This window comes from Salvelinus fontinalis, chromosome 17, assembly GCF_029448725.1.
Source record: "Salvelinus fontinalis isolate EN_2023a chromosome 17, ASM2944872v1, whole genome shotgun sequence".
Classification (NCBI taxonomy): domain Eukaryota; kingdom Metazoa; phylum Chordata; class Actinopteri; order Salmoniformes; family Salmonidae; genus Salvelinus; species Salvelinus fontinalis.
Window position 1 is genome coordinate 26,865,437 of NC_074681.1, and position 21,826 is coordinate 26,887,262.

At 42.4% G+C, this 21,826-nt stretch overlaps 1 protein-coding gene across 1 annotated transcript in view; it reads right to left on the reverse strand.

Moving 5' to 3' along the window:
• Nucleotides 1-10,147: 10,147 nt before the first annotated feature.
• Nucleotides 10,148-21,826, reverse strand: part of LOC129814075 (cadherin-12-like) — a 38,519-nt gene continuing 26,840 nt past the window's right edge. The window contains exons 9-12 of the mRNA XM_055866860.1: nucleotides 16,155-16,276; nucleotides 15,902-16,016; nucleotides 12,079-12,330; nucleotides 10,148-11,195 (exon numbers count right to left, since the gene is read on the reverse strand). Of these exons, the coding sequence (XP_055722835.1) occupies nucleotides 10,669-11,195; nucleotides 12,079-12,330; nucleotides 15,902-16,016; nucleotides 16,155-16,276 (1,016 nt within the window). The 3' untranslated portion in view covers nucleotides 10,148-10,668. The remainder of the gene's footprint in view (nucleotides 11,196-12,078; nucleotides 12,331-15,901; nucleotides 16,017-16,154; nucleotides 16,277-21,826) is intronic.

Genomic DNA, 21,826 nt, shown 5'->3' on the forward strand with positions numbered 1-21,826 from the left:
CTAATTTCATGTATGTTTTCATGGAAAGGACATTTCTAAGTCACCCCAAACTTTTGAACGGTAGTGAATATATAAATATTGTGTGTTTCCATGTTTTGCGCAAAAAAAGATGGAGGAAGATAAGTGTATCCAATGACATCATTAACCAATTAGTAGGCAATGCCGACTCATAATTGGTTAAAATCATACAATGCACATCGATGATGTCATATCTTCCTCTATCTTTTTTACTACAAAACATAGAAATGGGCAGTGTTCACATATGTTGATGTTGGGGTGGTGCTGAAGATAATGAATATAAAGTTGAACAATTTAGACATTTCCATTTAAAGCTGCAATATTTAACTTTTTGGGTGACCTGACGAAATTCACATAGAAATGTGAGTTATATATCAGTCATTCTCATTGAAAGCAAATCTGTTCTATGTGCTCTGTATTTATGCTTCCTGTTCTGAAGTTTAGATTTAGCGTCTTTTACTTTCAGTTTTGTACACCAGCTTCAAACAGCTGAAAATACAATATTTATGGAAAATATATTTCACAGCGGTTTAGATGGTACAATGATTCTCTACACTATAGTTGCTTGTTTTGTCACAAAACTATTATAATTTTGAGATTTTCTCTTTTCTCCCTCACTCTCCTGTTCACCTCCTCATCTGAATTCCATGCTGTCACTGTTACTTGTCCACTCAAGCTTAACATTGTTGTCATCTATTGCCCACCAGGTGCCATTAGAGAGTTCCTCAATGAGCTTGACACCTTGATAAGCTAATTTCCTGACGATGGCTCACCGCTCATTGTACTGGGTGATGTCAACCTCCCGATGTCTGCCTTCAATAATTTCTTTCCACCTCTTTCTTTCCCCTCCTTGCCTCCTTTGACCTCACCCTTTTATAGCCCCCTCCCACTCACAAGGCAGGCAATACGCTTAACCTAATCTTTACTAGAGGCTGTTTGCCTACTAATCTCACTGCAACCCCCATTCAGGTCTCTGCTCACTACTTTGTTTTCTTTTCTGTCTCCTTCTCCTCCAACCATAGCCACTCAGCCCCTACACAGATGGTCATGCGCCATCGCAATCTTTGCTCTCTCTCTCCCACTACTCTCTCCTCTTCTATCCCATCATCTCTCCCTTCTGCTAAATCTTTCTCCCTCCTGTCTCCTGATTCTGCCTCTTTGACCCTACTCTCCTCCCTTTCAGCCTACTATGACTCACACTGTCCCTTTCCTCCCAGCCAGCTCAGCCTACCCTGCCTGCTCTATGGCTGAGTGACTCATTGTGAGTCATAGGAGGAGCGGGCAGCTGAGCAAAAACTGAGCAAAAATTAACTTCCAGAGGAACTATCATCCTTTCACTCCCACCTCTCTAACTTCACTTCCACTGCTAAAGCCACTTTCTATCACTTAAAAATGTAAGCCTAACCCTAGGAAACTATTTTCCACCTTCTCCTCCCTCCTTAATCAACCACTCCCTCTCCCTCCCTCTCTGTGGACGACTTTGCATACTACTTTGAAAAGAAGGTTGACAACATCCGCTCCTCATTCACTCAGCCTTTTGAGGCCATTAGTCCTACAAACATAGAACTACCCTACGCCTTGACCACTTTCTCCCCTCTCTCTCCAGATGAAATCCTGCGATTAGTGAGGTCCAACCGCCTGACAACCTGCCTGCTTGACCCTATCCCCCCTTCTTCAGACCAACTCTAGAGAGCTTCTATCAATCATCACTTTCTTCATCAACTAATCCATGACAACTGGCTGCATCCCCTCTGACTTCAAAGTCACTCCCCTCCACAAGAAACCAACACTCGAACTCTCTGATGTCAAAAACTACAGACCGGGATCCCTTCTTTATTTTCTTTCCAAAACACTTGAGCGTGCTGTCTCTGACCAACTCTCAGATTGATCTTCTTGACCCTAACCAGTCAGGCTTCAAGACATGTCACTCAACCAAGACTGTTCTCCTTTGTTTTATGGAGGCTCTCCACACTACCAAAGCTGATACTCTCTCCTCTGTTCTCATCCTCCTAGATCTATCCGCTACCTTCGTCACCATGAACCATCAACCCCTCCTCTACATCCTCTCAGGGTTGGGCGTCTCAGGCTCCGCACACTCTTGGATTGCATCCTACCTGGCAGGTCACTCCTACCAGGTGACGTGGAGAGGATCTGTGTCTGCACCACGTACTCTCAATACTGGTGTCCCCCAGGGCTTTGTTCTAGTCCCCCTCCTCTTCTCTCTATACACCAAGTCACGTGGCTCTGTCATGTCCTCACATGGTCTCTCCTATAATTGCTATGCGGATGACACTCAACTACTTTTCTCGTTCCCCCCTTCTGACACGCAGGTGGCGACATGGATCTCTGTGTGAATGGTAGATATCTCAGCTTGGATGTCGGCCCACTACCTCAAGCTCAACCTCGACAAGACGGAGCTTCTCTTCTCCCCGGGGAAGGCCTGCCCGCTTGCAAAGTGCAAAGGACCCTTTGCGTGACGTCTGGACAACACCCTGTCGTTCTCTGCAAACATCAAAGCAGTGACTCACTCCTGCAGGTTCATGCTCTGCAACAACCTTAGAGTACGACCCTACCTCACACAGGAAGTTGCACAGGCAATTGAAAAATAGATGTAGCTACTTTCTAAGTTCTATCACAGACTCTGCAAGTGATCTGTCAAAATTGAGGACAATAGTTAATGCACTGAAGCGTGGACATTTCTCTCCTTCCCTGCCTAGGCAAGTTATGTCAGACTCTGGCATCATTACTGAGTCACATTTCATACAGTAAGTGATGCTTTTAATCAACTTCTTGTGAATCTTTGTTTTCATTGCAACAACTTTCTACTTGTGATGTGCTTGATGCCTTGATGGGGCTGATTTCCTTGATCCTTTCTTTCTGCTCCCCTGATTAAGGAGTCATTGACATTGATATTGATATTTTTAATCTGACTATTATCTCGGGTGCTATCCCCAGGGTTTGGAAGGCAGCCCATGTGCTCCCGCTCCACAAAGGTGGTAAACCTTCCAACCTTAATAATTATTGACCTATCTCGAAATTGTCTTGCCTAATCAACTGTCAGCTTAGATCCTTCCTAGCTACGAGCTGTATTCTGTGTTCACCAGTCTGGTTTCAGGCCCGGTCATAGCACCACCTCTGCTGCAACCTTGGTGTTAAATTATGTGGTAAAGGGTATGGATAGGAGGATGCACTGTGCTGCCCTCTTAATTGACTTATCGAAGACTTTCAATACTGTTGACCACTATTGATTCAAAGATTGTCTGTAATCTGTATGGATCAGGCATCATGTAATTGGTTTGAAAATGACTTGACAGGCAGGACACAATGTGTTTTTTTTCTTATGGTGTTAAATCAGGTTTCCCTGATATTACCAAAGGTGTCCCACAGGATTTTAGGTCCTGTACTTTTTACTGTCTATATACAAGGTTAGTCAATCTGCATTTTTTCCCATACTGTACACCTGTATTGAATTGTATTTATTATGGATCCTCATTACTCTTCCTGGGGTCCAGCAACATAAGACAGTTACATACAGTTTAAAATACTACACAACATTACATTTCATGCCACGTTACCCAACACATTTAGTGTGTTCCCTTACGCCACCTCCCCACCACCACATATCTACGATACAACATCCATGTGCACAACATCCATGTGCACGAGTGCGTGTCTTATCATGTGCATGTGTGTCTGTGCCTGTGTGTGTCTCTTCACAGTCCCGCTGTTCCATAATGTGTATTTTTATCTGTTTTTTATCCGATTCTACTGCTTGCATCAGTTACCTGATGTGGAATAGAGTTCCATGTAGCCATGGCTCTATGTAGTACTGTGTGCCTCCCATAGTCTGTTCTTGACTTGGGGATTGGGCGGCATGTCTTGTGGGGTATGCATGGGTGTCCAAGTTGTGTGCTAGTAGTTTAAACATACACTTCAGCATGTCAACACTTCTTACAAAAACAAGTAGTGATGTTGTCAATCTATCCTCCACTTTAAGCCATGAGAGATTTACATGCATTATCGTTATTATTAGCTCTCCATGTGCATTTAAGGGCCAGCCATGCTGCCCTGTTCTGAGCCAATTGTAATTTTCCGAGGTCCCTCTTTGTGGCACCTGACCACCTGACTGAACAGTAGTCCTGTTGCAACAAAACTAGAGCATCTAGGACCTGCCTTGTTGATAGTGCCTTGTTAGCTACTTTGTATTAACCTGTTTGGCGTGCAAGCCCGACGTCGGTACATTTATGACAACAGCCACTTCAAGTGCAGGGCGCGAAATTCAAAAGATATTTTTTTTAAATATTTAACTTTCACACATTAACAAGTCCAATACAGCATATGAAAGGTACACATCTCGTGAATCCAGCCAACATGTCCGATTTTTTTAAAGTTTTACAGGGAAGACAAAATATGTAAATCTATTAGCTAACCACGTTAGCGAAAGACTCCACTTTTATTACTCCATCAGTTTTTGACTCCATCAGTAGCTATCACAAATTCGGCCAAATAAAGATATAAATAGCCACTAACCAAGAAAAAACCTCATCAGATGACAGTCTGATAACATATTTATTGTATAGCATATGTTTTTTTCAAAAATGTGCATATTTCAGGTATAAATCATAGTTTACATTGCAGCTACATTCAGAAATTGCACCGAAAGCAGCCATAATATTTACAGACACCAACATCAAATACCTAATTACTCATCATAAAACATTTCTGAAAAATACATAGTGTACAGCAATTGAAAGACAGGCATCTTGTGATGCCAGACAATATTTCCGATTTATCAAGTGTTTTACAGCGAAAACACAATATAGCGTTATATTAGCGTAGCCACAAAAGCCAGAAACACTTGGGCGCCCACGACCAGTTCACATGCACGACAGATATTAGAAATAGCATCATAAAATGTTTCTTACTTTTGGTGATCTTCCGTCAGAATGTTGGACAAGGTGTCCTTTGTCCAGAACAGTCGTTGTTTTTATCTGGAACGGCAAATATCCCTCTTCATTTAGCATGGGCACTTGCCAAGTGGCACGGATCACTCCAACGTCAACAAAGTCAGAGAACGGAACACGGCAAAACTCCCGAAAAAATTTCAATAATCTGATTAAACTATATTGAAAAAACATACGTTACGATGATATGGTCACATGTATCAAATAAAATCTAAGACGGAGATGTTAGTCGTCCATAACGAGAGCAAAACAGAAGGCAAATTCATGTCCTCTTTCGCGCGCTCCAGAAACAGGAAATGGACGGTCACGTCAAACAAAGAGCTTTAATTCCACCTCAGACCAAGACAAACACAATTTTTTTCTCTCACCGCCTCTTGACAACCAGGGGAAGGTGTATGAAGTGTATGTAGACTCTTACGTATCACGCCCATGTATAGACATGCAGTTGAACAGAGCATCGATTTCTGACATTCCACTTCCTGGTCAGGAAGTGTGCTGCAGAATGACTTCTGTTTCACTCAAATAAATAATTCAAACGGTTTTAGAAACTAGAGAGTGTTTTCTATCCAATAGTAATAATAATATGCATATTGTACGAGCAAGAATTGAGTACGAGGCCGTTTGAAATGGGCACGATTTAACTGGCTACTCAATACTGCCCCTTGCAGCCATAAGATTAACATGTTTTGACCATGACAGTTTACAATCCAGGATTACTCCAAGCAGTTTAGTCACCTCAACTTGCTCAATTTCCACGATTCATTACAATAATTAGTTGAGGTTTATGGTTTAGTGAATGATTTTTCCCAAATACAATGCTTTTAGTTTTTGAAATATTTAAGACTAATTTATCCCTTGCCACCCATTCTGAAACTACATCTCTTTGTTAAGTGTTGCAGTGATTTCACTCGCTGTAGTAGCTGGCGTGTATAGTGTTGAGTCATCTGCATACATAGCCCCACTGGCTTTACTCAAGGGCAGTGGCATGTCATTAGTAAAGATTGAAAAAAAGTAAGGGGCCTAGACAGCTGCCCTGGGGAGTTCCTGATTCTACCTGGATTATGTTGGAAAGGCTTCCATTAAAGAACAACCTCTGTGTTCTGTTAGACGGGTAACTCTTTATCCAAAATATAGCAGGGGGTGTAAAGCCATAACTAATATGTTTTTCCATCAGCAGACTATGAATGATAACGTCAAAAGCCACACTGAAGTTTAACAAAACAGCTCACACAATTGTTTTATTATTAATTTCTCTCAGCCAGTCATCAGTCATTTGAGTAAGAAAGAGCTGTGCTTGTTGAATGTCCCTCCCTATAAGCGTGCTGAAAGCCTGTTGTCAATTTGTTTACAGTAAAATGGCATTGTATCTGACAAAACACAATTTTCTCCAAAAGTTTTCTAAGGGTTGGTAACAGGCTGATTGTTTGGCCATTTGAGGCAGTAAAGGGGGCTTCACTATTCTTGCGTAGTGGAATTACTCTTGCTTCCCTCCAGGCCTGAGGGCACACACTTTCTAGTAAGCTTAGATTGAAGATATGGATAAGAATTTCAGTTATACAGTGGCTTGCGAAAGTTTTCACCCCCTTGGCATTTGTCCTATTTTGTTACTTTACCACATTTAATTAAAATAGATTTTTGGGGGGTTTGTATCATTTGATTGACATAACATGCCAACCACTTTGAAGATGCAAAATATATTTTTTTGTGAAACAAACAAGAAATAAGACAAAAACAGAAAACTTGAGCGTGCGTAACTATTCAACCCCCCCAAAGTCAATACTTTGTAGAGCCACCTTTTGCAGCAATTACAGCTGCAAGTCTCTTGGGGTATGTCTCTATAAGCTTGGCACATCTAGCCACTGGGATTTTTGCCCATTCTTCAAGGCAAAACTGCTCCAGCTCATTCAAGTTGGATGGGTTCCGCTGGTGTACAGCAATTTTTAAGTCATATCACAGATTCTCAATTGGATTGAGGTCTTGGCATTGACTAGGCCATTTAAATTCAAAGACATTTAAATGTTTCCCCTTAAACCACTCGAGTGTTGCTTTAGCAGTATGCTTAGGGTCATTGTCCTGCTGGATGGTGAACCTCCGTCCCAGTCTCAAATTTCTGGAAGACTAAAACAGGTTTCCCCCAAGAATTTCCCTGTATTTAGCGCCATCTATCATTCCTTCACTTCTGACCAGTGAAAAACATTCCCACAGCATGATGCTTCCACCACCATGCATCACTGTGGGGATGGTGTTCTCGGGCTGATGAGAGGTGTTGGGTGTGCGCCAGACATAGCGTTTTCCTTGATGGCCAAAAAGCAACATTTTAGTCTCATCTGATTAGAGTACCTTCTTAAATATGTTTGGGGAGTCTTCCACATGCATTTTGGCGAACACCAAACGTGTTTGCTTATTTTTTTCTTTAAGCAATGGCTTTTTTTCTGGCCACTCTTCCGTTAAGCCCAGCTCTGTGGAGTGTATGACTTAAAATGATCCTATGGAGAGATACTCCAATCTCCGTTGTGGAGCATTGCAGTTCCTTCAAGGTTATCTTTGGTCTCTTTGTTGCCTCTCTGATTAATGCCCTCCTTGCATGGTTCATGAGTTTTGATGGGCGGCCCTCTCTTGGCAGGTTTGTTGTGGTGCCATATTCTTTCCATTTTTTATTAATGGATTTAATGGTGCTCCGTGGGATGTTCAAAGTTTCAGATATTTTTTGTAACCCAACCCTGATCTGTACTTCTCCACAACTTTTTCCCTGACCTGTTTGGAGAGCTCCTGTAACGTCCTGACCAGAGTTCTTATGTGTTTTGCTTGTTTAGTGTTGGTCAGGACGTGAGCTGGGTGGGAATTCTATGTTGTGTGTCTATTTAGTCTGTTTCTGTGTCCAGCCTAATATGGTTCTCAATCAGAGACAGCTGCCAATCATTGTCCCTGATTGAGAATCATATATAGGTGGCTTGCTTTGTGTTGGGGATTGTGGGTGGTTGTTTCCTGTCTCTGTGTTTGTGTTCTGCACCAGATAGGACTGTCTCGGTTTTCACGTTTGTTGTTTTGTATTGTTGTAAGTGTTCACAGTTCGTTATATTAAACATGTTGAACACTAACTGCGCTGCATTTTGGTCATCTCCTTCATCCCAGGAAGAAAGCCGTTACAGCTCCTTGGTCTTCATAGTGCCGCTTGCTTGGTGGAGCCCCTTGCTTAGTGATGTTGCAGACTCTGGGGCCTTTCAGAACAGGTGTATATATACTGAGATCATGTGACAGATCATGTGACATCTAGATTGCACACAGGTGGACTTTATTTATCTAATTATGTGACTTCTGGAGGTAATTGGTTGCACCAGATCTTATTTAGGGGCTTCATGAATACATATGCACACACCATTTTTCTGTTTTTAATTTTTCTGAATATTTTGAAACAAGTTATCTTTTTACTTTCACTTCACCAATTTGGACTATTTTGTGTATGTCCATTACATGAACTCCAAATAAAAATACATTTAAATTTCAGGTTGTAATATGAAACATGAAAAATGCCAAGGGCGGTGAATACTTTCGCAAGCCACTGTATATGAATGCAGCTGTTTATCATAGCACACAACACTTATTACAGGTGATAGGTTCAGTACACATCACTGCATTCTGTATTAGAAAGTAGACTGGCCCTCTCTGAGGTCTCATTGATCAATGCATTGCACTCTTTTTGTTTATAAAGCCCTCCTGCGTAAACCTCTGCCGTACCTTACTTCATTGTTATCTTACACATGTACAAGATACCACACTCAGTCTCAGGGATGGCTAACTGGAGATCCCTTCGAACTCCACTGAGAGGTAAATCTGCTTTTAGTTTATTTTCACCTTACTTATGGAATAATCTCCAAGGCTCTCTAACTTTTGATGAATTGGTGCCTCCAGGGCAAATCAACAAGACTTATTGACCATTTACTGAAAAATGTGTTTGTTTTCTATGATCGTGTTTTGCTTTGATGTGTATTGACTTGTATAATGATGTGTATAATGGTGTGCATAATGTTTATTGATATGTATTGATGTGTATAATGATGTGTATAATGGTGTGCATAATGTATATTGATGTGTATTGATGTGATGCGGGGCTCATCTGTGACAGAAACCTTTGTCTCCGCAGATTCCCTGTCAAAATAATGGTGAAATAAAAGAGGAGGGAATTCCTCAGAATATGCCATTTCAACTGCATAAATAAAACAGGGTAAATCTAGAGCTCTGCTTGTGGTATGGTATTGGGGAAAAGGGAATTCATTAATATGTCTTTGCACTGAATTAGATTGGCCAATTTAGGCCCCAGCATGTGAGCAAGGAACATGATACTATGCAGTGGGATACCAGTAGCTTAGCAGCCTGATGATTATGATGTCTTGATCCATGTTTTCACTTCCAGAGGTGCTTCTGGCCTGGGGGCTGTGGGTTACTGCTGTAGATGTGAATAACATAATATTGATTTAGTATGATGACATGTTTATTAGGGTCAACATGCAACGCTGTTCTCTGGGAGTAGAATAACGCTGTGTGTTGATATTGCATGTTTGATGAGCCACACACTTAAAAATGATTTATGTTGCTTTTACCTGCACAATAAAAATGGAATTATATATTTCTTCGTCACCTTCAAGGTGTGACTTTTAGGTTCATATTCTATTTGCTTACTTCGACAAGTGACACACATGCTAATGCACGTGAGAAGAATAAAAAACTGTTTATCACTGGCCTACTCAAGGAGTGTGTGTTAATGTATGATCACAACATACAGTATATGAAACAAAACTCAAAAGGATACAATGTTCTATGTTAATGTATGCTTTCAAGTAGATCAGCCTATATTGAAAAGGTTATGTGGATAAACATAGATGAACAAGTCAAATAATGCACTGAAACTGTCTGATCCTACCCTGCTTACTTTTCTGTAAAGTCAAAGTACGAAATGTAAACATCTAAGTGTTTAAACCATTTTGAGTATGGTGAACTAGAAAGCTTATAATTTTCAAGATAATCGTCTTATCCTTACAGTCGTTTGCATAATTAATGCGAGAATCGCATTACAATAAAATATGCCACTGCAGTTGACATTTAAAAATCACTTGACATTTAATTTGACAAGAATGAAAGGGGATGAAAGCTTGTAGCTCCTTGCAGATGAACAAGACAAACAAGAGCATTGGTTGGATCTTGATTTCGACAGAAACAATTTGCCTATTGTGATTAGCACCACCTTCAATTCTAGCTAGCTCATCAGAATCCATGGAGAAGGGTTTAAGTAAAGATTATTGTACAATACTGTAGTTCACAGCTGCATGCTTTTGAAGGGCCATAATGATTATGGTCTAAAGTCCCAGTTTAGCTCAAGTGGGTGAGTGTATCTGGCCTATGTGAGCATGGATGAGGTGTCTCTTTTCAATAGATTATTACATTCTTACAATAAAGACATTTAGTAGATTCTGTAGTTAGATAAAAACAGAACAGTTCCCAAGGCACTTTGATAGCTTGTCAAGTTTATTTTAACCAAAAAACAAACAACAACAACCACCACAAAACTATGATAAAAACTTAAGTGAACGGCTTGTATTTTATTCCCGTTGTCTATAAAAGTACTATAAAAGTAAAACAACTTTTGCAAATCAAATAGTATTTTATGTCATTCCTGTCTTTACAAGTGCTCTCAGCTCTCCTCCACTTCCGCAGTGGGAGGATCTGCTTTGTCTTTGTCTAATATCCCCGCCAGAGTTTTGAAGGACGGCCCCCACTCGCTGAGGTATCTGAAGTCCTCACGGTCGTCCACCGTCCAAGACTCGATGGAGCTCAGCGACTCTGCCACTGACCCATCCCCCTCGTAGGCGTATGTAGCCAGCGAGTCATACGGGGGAGCAGAGAAACCCAGGTGGTTTTCCTGGAGACGCTGGTGAATATAGTCCCTGATGATGTTAGTGCTGCCCTCTGTAGTAGGGGTTGACCCATTGATCTCAGTTTGAGTGGTGACATCTGACCATGACCCTGTGCCCCGGCGGAGCATGTTCTCCTTGATAGCCTTGCTGTTCCTCAGCGTGCCCATGTCGAAGGCGTGGGTGTCTTCCTCGCCACCCCCCTCGACGTCATAGTGGATCACGTTGTCCCTGATGTCCTCCTTGGACGACATCAATGTCTCCCTCTTCTTCTGCCGTCTCAGGCCTACGTAGAGCACCACGATCACTACAATACAAAAGAAACAAGCGCACCACGATCAATACAATACAAAAGAAACAAGCGCACCACGATCAATACAATACAAAACAAACAAGCGCACCACACCCATCGTTTTATCGTCTCCATACATAGATGGACTGCAGTGAAAATATACAGTGACGTGAATTTCAAGAGCTTTTCAGGGTACTGTAGGAGGCAATGGGAGGAGAGACAGTGGGATGTCATGTGTGAGGAGCCATTAGTTAATTTCCTCTTTTCTTCAGCCATTCTTTTTTTCAGCAGGAGAACTTAAAGGAATCACAGCCTGAGGCCAGCCGTGATCCATTTCTGACATGCCATCTGTCACTATTGTACTGAGGCAGCAGTCAGACAGGATGAAAGGCTGTTTCACAATGCTTTCATCTCTCCTTCTCCCTCCCTCTCTCTTCCTCCCTCCCAGTGGCAGACAGCAGAGAGTACAACACAGCAGCCTACTCCACACTACTATAGTGCTCACTGTGTTATGTTATTCAATAGTAAGAGATTATACTTTAGTATGAGAAAGTAGGGAGTAATTGCTGGACCAAGATAAGTGAGCTAAATCGACCTACAAGTATGATTATGGGATTGTTTCAAGGGCCATTTTTCAAATTGTAACGGTAAATTTAATGACATTACTGTACATTAGGACTTCAGCTCCCCCTGGTGTGTGATTGTACACATTAACATTATGATAATGTACATTTACAGTGTATAGCAGAAAATTAACAATTGGAGGAAGCCGTTATTACCATTATTGCCATTTATCATCGTCAAGGTGGGTGTCAAATGGAAATAATATTCTGTATACTGTACGTTCAGAGATACTGTGTTTCTACACTACAATCTCTGACTGACAGACATGACTTACCCAGGAGTATGACCATGCACAGTAAAATGGCCATAACTGCCCCGGTGCTGAGACCCACTGGTAGGAAGACTGCTTCTGCCGTGCAGGACAGGAGGGAACCGTCGGTCTCACAGGCACACACGCGGACAGTAAGGGTGCCAGTGCTGCTCTGGGCTGGGTAGCCACTGTCCTCTACCACCACAGGCACCACGTAGTACTCCTGGACCCGCCTTTGGAACCCCACACGCTTGGTCACTATCCCCGCCGTGTTGTCTGGAAACCAAATGACACAACCATTAACCCTACATGTTTTAAATCAATAAATCAATCAATGAATCAATCAATCAATTAAGTCTGGAACCCTATACGTCTGGTCACTATCCCCGCAGTGTTGTCTAAAAACCAAATGAGGGATCTTCAAAGAGTGTTCACCCGTGATGCAACAGAGAGTACTTACATGTATTTACTTACATAGTCACATTTACATTTAAGTCATTGAGCAGATGCTCTTATCCAAAGCAATTTACACTTAGTGCATTCATCTTAAGATAGCTTTTTATTTTTTATTTATCCCTTATTTAACTAGGCAAGTCATTTAAGAACAAATTCTTCTTTACAATGACGGCCTACCAAACCCTAACCCGGACAATGCTGGGCCAATTGTGCGCCGCCCTATGGCACTCCCAATCACGGCCGGTTGTGATACAGCCTGGAAACAAACCAGGGTCTGTAGTGACGTCTCCAACACTGAGTTGCAGTGCCTTAGACTGCTGTGCCACTTGGGGGCCCCCCGAGCTAGGTGAGACAACCACATATCACAGTTGTAGTAAGTACATTTTTCAGAAAAGTCGGGGGTTAGTAGTAAAAGACAAGTGCAAATGTTTTGTTTTCAGAAGATGGGCAGGGACTCTGCTGTCGTAGCATCAGAGGGAAGCTAGTACCACCATTGGGGTGCTAGGACAGAGTAGAGCTTTGATTGGGATGAGCAGGAGCTGACCTCCTGTAGGATTGGGACGGCCAAGGGACCTGAGGTGTCAGAACAAAGAGCTCGGGTTGGGGTGTAGGGTTTGAGCATAGCCTAAATGTAGGGAGGGGCATTCCCCTTGCTGCTCCCTAGGCAAGAATCATGATCTTCTAGTGGATGCGAGCTTTGACCGGAAGCCAATGGAGTGTAGGGAGTAGTGGGGTGACATGGGAGAACATGGGAAGGTTGAACATCAGATGGGCTGCGGCGTTCTAGATAAGTTGCAGGGGTTTGATTGCACAAGCGGGGAGCCCAGCCATCAGAGTGTTGCAGTAGTACAGACAGGATATGATGAGTGCCCGGATTAGGACCTGTGCCACTTCCTGTGTGAGGAAAGGTCGTACTCTACGGATGTTGTTGTAGAGCGTGAACCTGCAGTTCATCTTCTTTGTTTAGGGAGAAATATAGGGCACATACTAAAGATCGACATCGCTGCCTGTCTTGTACAGTTGAAGTCGGAAGTTTACATACACTTAGGTTGGAGTCATTAAAACTAGTTTTTAACCACTCCACAAATTTCTTGTTATCAAACTATAGTTTTTGCAAGTCGGTTAGGACATCTACTTTGTGCATGACACAAGTCATTTTTCAACAATTGTTTACAGACAGATTATTTCACGTATAATTCACTGTATCACAATTCCAGTGGGTCAGCAGTTTACATACACCAAGTTGACTGTGCCTTTAAACAGCTTGGAAAATTCCAGAAAATGATGTCATGGATTTAGAAGCTTCCGTCAGGCTAATTGACATAATTTGAGTTAATTAAAGGTGTACCTGTGGATGTATTTCAAGGCCTACCTTCAAACTCAGTGCCTCTTTGCTTGACATCATGGGAAAATCAAAAGAAATCAGCCAAGACCTCAGCAAAAAATTGTAGACCTCCACAAGTCTGGTTCATCCTTGGGAGCAATTTCCAAACACCTGAAGGTAACACGTTCATCTGTACAAACAATAGTACGCAAGTATAAACACCATGGGACCACGCAGACGTCATACCGCTCAGGACGGAGACGCATTCTATCTCCTAGAGATGAACGTAGTTTGGTGCGAAAAGTGCAAATCAAATACAGAACAACAGCAAAGGACCTTGTGAAGATGCTGGAGGAAACAGGTACCAAAGTATCTATAGCCACAATAAAACAAGTCCTATATCGACATAACCTGAAAGGCCGCTCAGCAAGGAAGAAGCCACTGCTCCAAAACCGCCATAAAAAAGGCAGACTACGGTTTGCCACTGCATATGGGGACAAAGATCGTACTTTTTTGGAGAAATGTCTTCTGGTCTGATGAAACAAAAATATAACTGTTTGGCCATAATGACCATCGTTATGTTTGGAGAAAAAGGGGCAGGCTTGCAAGCCGAAGTACGCCATCCCAACCGTGAAGCACGGGGGTGGCAGCATCATGTTGTGTGCTTTGCTGCAGGAGGGACTGGTGCACTTCACAAAATAGATGGCATCATGAGGGAGAAGAATTATGTGGATATATTGAAGCAACATCTCAAGACATCAGTCAGGAAGTTAAAGCTTGGTCACAAATGTGTCTTCCAAATGAACAATGAGCCCAAGCATACTTCCAACGTTGTGACAAAATGGCTTAAGGACAACAAAGTCAAGGTATTAGAGTGGCCATCAAAAAGCCCTGACCTCAATCCTATAAAAAATGTGTGGGCAGAACTGAAAAAGCGTGTGAGAGCAAGGAGGCCTACAAACCTGTTTCAGTTACACCAGGTCTGTCAGGAGGAATGGGCCAAAATTCACCCAACTTATTGTGGGAAGCTTGTCGAAGGCTACTTGAGATGTTTGACCCAAGTTAAACAATTTAAAGGCAATGCTACCAAATACTATTTGAGTGTATGTAAACTTCTGACCCACTGGGAATGTGATGAAAGAAATAAAAGCTGAAATAAATCATTCTCTCTACTATTATTCTGACATTTCACATTCTTAAAATAAAGTGGGGATCCTAACTGACCTAAGAAAGGGAATTGTTACTTGGGTTAAATGTCAGGAATTGTGAAAAACTGAGTTTAAATGTATTTGGCTAAGGTGTATGTAAACTTCCGACTTCAACTGTATCTAGAATGTCAGTTTTACAGTGCCTTATTTGAAAAAGGTGATGGTGAGTACTTAGCATTTACAAAAAAAATAAAACACAGGCCTGGTGTTTTTACAGAGATGACGTGTCGATGTGCCTTGCCTCGTCTCCAGTACCAGGATAGTGGTGGTGAACTGACTCTGTCACACAGCATTCCCTCTGCCTGGCTGGACGAATATCTAATTTGACAAGGTAGGAGCCATTATAGCACACCTTGTGCCTGTTTGCTGCGATGGCCATGAGCGCTGCTGTCTCTCTGAATCAGCTCTGATATTTATGTGTTACTGTGTTAGAAAAATACTAACGGAGGATGGTGTGGTGGGAAGACTTTAGGGGTTAGCAAAAAGTAAAATACTTCACCCTGGCATCCCCTGGGTTGGGTACAAAAAACCCTGAACATCTATTAATTCAATACCAATTGTTAGTGGATATTGTAGGGAGCTAGTATCAAGAAAGTAGATTTGAAGCGAGTCACTGGCATGGCATTGTAATAGATAGTCTGTATATAATATACATAGACTTTCAATAGAGTTTAAAAAAAAATCCTTCCTGAACGTGCCACAACTGTTTAATTCTCCCTCTCTTCAACTCTCTCTTTCCCTCTTTCTCTCCGTTCTCTCACTCCATCTCTTTCTCTATCCCCTCCTTCACATTCTCTCCATCTTTTCCTCTCTTTTATCCCTTCCTTTATTTCTCTGAAGAAAAAAACACATGGCTTACTTCCAAAGTCTCGCACAGAGAAATTCCTGTTTCTGATTTCCCTGGGGGACTTGAAGAAGAACTTCTGTCCAGCAGCGGGAAGATCCTTGTCCGTAGCATTGATGGTCTGAATTACCTGGTAAAGCACAAAGAGCTTTTAACTACAGTATATGCCCAGAAACAAGTGGAGAAACAATTATCACAATTATTATATTTATCTTCCATTCTCTTACACACACACACACAACCTTTATCACAAAGGAGCTGTACTTGCCTGGCCTACTTTTGCATTTTCACAGACAAACGTGTCAAAGAGAATGGTGAGCTCCGGAGGGAACTCGTTGACATCCAGCACATTGACTGTGACTGTGACCTTGTTGGATAGGATAGGGTTGTCTGTAGAATCAAAGAAAACAGTAATCATACAACACATAATGCATCCTGCACATAGTGGACCTTAGTCAGCATCACAAATGAGTGAGCGTTGCAAAAGCCCTTTCTCTCATGTCTGAACTGCTTTGTAAAACAAACAGTGTTATGTTTACAGTAGCTTGATGAAAGATTTAACAGTGACACTATCTGTTTACGCTTGAAACTGCAGGCCTCATACAAGTAATATGAAATTGACAATGAAATAACATGACAATACTTGAAAATAGAGTCATTGACAAATAATAACATGTTTTCATAGAAAAACAAATGGCTGCACAGTCAAATTATAAGAAATGAATAATATGTGTTGATTGTATCGTGTGATTTTCTAATAATGCTAATGAATTTGTAAAAATCCATTGAAAAGTTTCCCATTTAATAAACTGCTCTTTCAGAGGAAAAATAGCATTTAGTTCATTGAATCTGTTGAGCTGCTTTACTGTAAGTATCAGTCAATTTCACTAGATGGTGCCACAAGTATGGAACCCTGTGTGTGTCTGTAGACTACGGTATGGCCTGCTTTGTGCAAACTCTGTCCAAATTACTTGCACCAGGACCCTTATTCACAAAGCGTCTCAGAGAAGTACTGATTGATCTAGGATCAGGGCCCCCGTCTTGTTCATTATGATTTTAAAGGCAAAACTGATTCTAGATCAGTACTTCTACTCTGATATTCTTTTTGAATACAGCCCCAGGCGGATTGACACTGAGAATAGAAAATTAGGAACACCTGCTCTTCCCATGACATGACCAGATGAAGACTGACCAGGGGAATCCAGATGAAAGCTATGATCCCTTATTGATGTCACCTGTTAAATCCACTTCAATCAGTGTAGCTGAAGGGGAGGAGACGGGTTAAAGAAGGATTTTTAAGACTTTCAGACAATTGAGACATGGATTGTGTATGTGTGCCATTCAGAGGGTGAATGGGCAACACAAAAGATGTAAGTGCCTTTGAACGGGGTATGGTAGTAGGTGCCAGACGCACCAGTTTGAGTGTGTCAAGAACTGCAATGCTGCTGGGTTTTTCCCGTGTGTATCAAGAATGGTTAACCATAGAAACCATAAAGGCGTAGAACCTGTAAATGACTTGGTAACAGGAAATCTCTTGGACATCAGAGCAACCTTGAGGGAATCTTATGTGAGTTAGAAAATGATGTTAATTTGATAGGGATGTAACGCTCGTCGGAAGAAGTGGACCAAGGTGCAGTGTGGTACGTGTTCATGATTCTTTATTTATTCAAAACACCAAACAAAACAACAAAAGAATAACGAACGTCATGTTCTGTAGGCTTCACAGAGCTAACAAATAACAACATCCCACAAAACTAAGGTGGCAAAACAGGCTGCCTAAGTATGATTCACAATCAGAGACAACGATAGACAGCTGTCCCTGATTGAGAACCATACACGGCCAAAACATAGAAATAATGAACATAGAGTTTCCCACCCGAGTCACAACCTGACCAACCAAACATAGAGAATAAAAAGATCTCTATGGTCAGGGCGGGACAGTACCCCCCCAAAGGTGCGGACTCCGGCTGCAAACCTGACACTAAAGGGGAGGGTCCGGATGGGCATCTATCCTGGTGGCGGCTACGGTGCGGGACGCAGACCCCGCTCCACCTCTGGCTCCCCCCACTTTGGTGGCGCCTCTGGTGCGGGGACCCTCGTCACCGAACCCGGACTGGGGACCCTCGCTGCAGGCCCCGGACTGGGGACCCTCGTAGCAGGACCCGGACTGGGGACCCTCGCAGCAGGCCCCGGACTGGGGACCCTCGCTGCAGGCCCCGGACTGAAGACCGTCGCTGGAGGCTCCGGACTGAAGACCGTCGCTGGAGGCTCCGGACTGGTGACCGTCGCTGCAGGTCCCGGACTGGGGACCCTCGTAACAGGACCCGGACTGGGGACCCTCGTAGCAGGACCCGGACTGGGGACCCTCGCAGCAGGCCCCGGACTGGGGACCCTCGCTGCAGGCCCCGGACTGGGGACCCTCGCTGCAGGCCCCGGACTGAAGACCGTCGCTGGAGGCTCCGGACTGGTGACCGTCGCTGGAGGCTCCGGACTGGTGACCGTCGCTGGAGGCTTCCAGGCTGAATGCCCACTTTAGCCCGGCACCTCCAGAGCGCAGGCACAGGTCGAACCGGGTGGTGGGGGAGCACTGGACATCTGGTGCTTAACACTTGCACCGCTCCTCTTGGCTGAATTCCCACTTTAGCCCGACACATGCAGAGTGCAGGCACAGGATGCACTGAACTGTCACAGCGCACCGGAGACACAGTGCGCAGGGCCGGCGCAGGATACCCTAGGCCAAAACGGCGCACCGGAGACCAAGAGAGCTGAGCAGGCACAATCTGCCCTGGCTGGATCCCCACTCTAGCGTAGCACTTGCGGAGAGCTGGCTCCTAGCGCACCGGGCTGTGCACGAGCACTGGAGACACCGTGCCCTTTACCGCATAACACGGTGTCTGACCAGTACCACGCTCCTTGCCGTGAGTTAGCTCCGCCATCCTCCCCGTGTGCCACCCCCCCAGAATATTTTGGGAGTGGCTTCTCGGGCTTCCGTCGATGACTTGCCTCCTCATATCTCCCCCGCTCCTCCTTCGCTGCCTTTATCTCCTCCTTTGGACGGCGATATCCTCCAGCCTGCCTCCAGGGTCCCTTACCGTCCAGGATCTCCTCCCATGTCCATGAGTCCCTTTCTCCACGCTGCTTGGTCCTTTGGTGGTGGGATGTTCTGTAACGCTCGTCGGAAGAAGTGGAGCAAGGTGCAGTGTGGTACGTGTTCATGATTCTTTATTTATTCAAAACACCAAACAAAACAACAAAAGAATAACGAATGTCACGTTCTGTAGGCTTCACAGAGCTAACAAAAAACAACATCCCGAAAAAACTAAGGTGGCAAAACAGGCTGCCTAAGTATGATTCCCAATCAGAGACAACGATAGATAGCTGTCCCTGATTGAGAACCATACCCGGCCAAAACATAGAAATAAAGAACATAGAGTTTCCCACCCGAGTCACACCCTGACCAACCAAACATAGAGAATAAAAAGATCTCTACGGTCAGGGCGTGACAAAGGAAGAATATATAAAACCTTGCAGAGCATATCCAACTGACAATCTCTTAGAAAAAAACATTAACCTTTTCTCAATAGGGGGTGCTGTTTTCACTTTGTAAAAATTTCGTTCCCAAATTAAACTGCCTCGTACTCAATTCTTGCTCGTACAATATGCATATTATTATTACTATTGGATAGAAAACACTCTCTAGTTTCTAAAACCGTTTGAATTATATCTGTGAGTAAAACAGAACTCAAGTTGGAGCAAACTTCCTGTGAGGAAGTGAGAAATCTGAAATCAGGCAGGCTGTTCTGGGGTCAGTTTATTAATTTGCATGTCTTCTGTTGGTCGAGATGCACTGCATACGCCTTCCCCTAGATGTCAGCAAATAGTGAGAATTGGAATGGAGTTGCTAGGCAGATCTGAGGCCATATAAAGGGTCTGGGAACGTGGGGTGCACTCTTTTCATCATTTGCCATGGCGCAAGACAGACCTCAGGATGGCGTTCTGGGAAGCTCCCGTTATAGGCCTTAGATATATCCGGCTCTGATTTTATTCAATATAGGTGTTAAAGAAATCATAATGTTGTTATTTTAAACCGAGTTATATCAGTTTATATCAGTATTTTGCGATTTTCGGATATTTCTTTGTGCTGCGTTATAGTGAGTCGGGCACGTCTGGGCCACATGGCTAATGTTTACTGCTAATTCCAAAGTTGAAGGTGACAATCTACAACCGAGCAACGATTATTTTGGACAAAGGACAACTTGCCCAAGATTCTGATGAAAGCTCATCAAAAAGTAAGAACTATTTATGATGTTAATTCGTTGTTCTGTTGAAAAATGTAAAACTCCTATTCCGCAATTAATTTTGGTGCGGTCTCGCACGCTGTATACGCACGCTGTATGTCGTAGTAACGTTAATTTTAAAAATCTAACACAGCGGTTGCATTAAGAACTAATGTATCGTTCATTTGCTGTCCAACCTGTATTTTTTTGTCAGGTTTATGATTAGTTAATGATTAGATTAGGTGCCTCTCCCAAGATTTCTCCCGACATTTTGTTGGCAGCTTGGCTACTATTCTCATTGTATAACCACAATTTGTGCCGCTAAATATGCACATTTTCGAACAAACTCTATATGTATTGTGTAATATGATGTTATAGGACTGTCATCTGAACAAGTTTGAGAAGGTTAGTGAAAAAATGTATATCTTTTGCTGGTTTATTCATTATCGCTATTGTTGGCTTGAATCAATGCTGTTGTGTGGTTGGCTATTGTAGTAAGCTAATATAATGCTATATTGTGTTTTCGCTGTAAAACACTTAAAAAATCTGAAATATTGGCTGGATTCACAAGATCTTTGTCTTTCATTTGCTGTACGCTGTGTATTTTTCATAAATGTTTTATGATGAGTCTTTAGGTAATTCACGTTGGTCTCTGTAGTTATTCTAGTTGTTTTGGTGAGAGTTGTGATGGTGGCTGCAATATAAAACTATGATTTATACCTGAAATATGCACATTTTTCTAACAAAACATATGCTATACAATAACTATGTTATCAGACTGTCATCTGATGAAGTTGAAGCTAATAGAAATACATATTGTGTCTTCCCTGTAAAACGTTTTAAAAATCAGAAATGATGGCTGGATTCACAAGATGTGTATCTTTCATCTGGTGTCTTAGACTTGTGATTTAATGATATTTAGATGCTAGTATTTACTTGTGACGCTATGCTAGGCTATGCTAGGCTATGCTAGTCAGCTTTTTTACTGATGGGGGTGCTCCCGGATCCGGGATTGTGATGAAGTAGAAGTTAACTATTTGAACCAAAACTTAAAAATAACTGGTTTTGGCATAAGATGTAGGGGAAAGTTGGAGCATAACTAACAAAATTAAGTTTAACTCAAATGTACGCTTGATCTAGTATAAGCTAATATAGAATTTACAAGAGACAAAATTCATAAATTCCACAACACAACGGCAAGGTCATGTCTTAAGTGTAAATTTAATAATCATTCAATAATCCATGCTTTCTGGGAATGCTATAAAGTTCAGAAGTTGTGGACAGAGCAAGAAAGTTGGCTGTCAGAAGTATTACAATGTAAACGTACTTTCAATCTGTCTGTCTGCATATTTCAAGACATGGTATATGGGGGTGTATTGAGATACACGATGGTTTGGACGATTCTCTTCTCATCACTCATCTTTAAAAAATGCAGAATAAAAACTTGGAAATCAATCAATCCGCCATCATTAACACAATGGAAAATTCGAATCATTTATTGTTTAAATATAGAAAGTGTGTGGGTTACTAAGAGAATCAAAATGGTGCAGTTTCAGGTGTTAGCAGTTGATGTTACTCTTCTAAACCACAGACCCCAATGCAAATCAGGTGGAGGAAAATAGGTTTATTCAAAGAGGACGAATCATAGATGTTATGCTGAGAG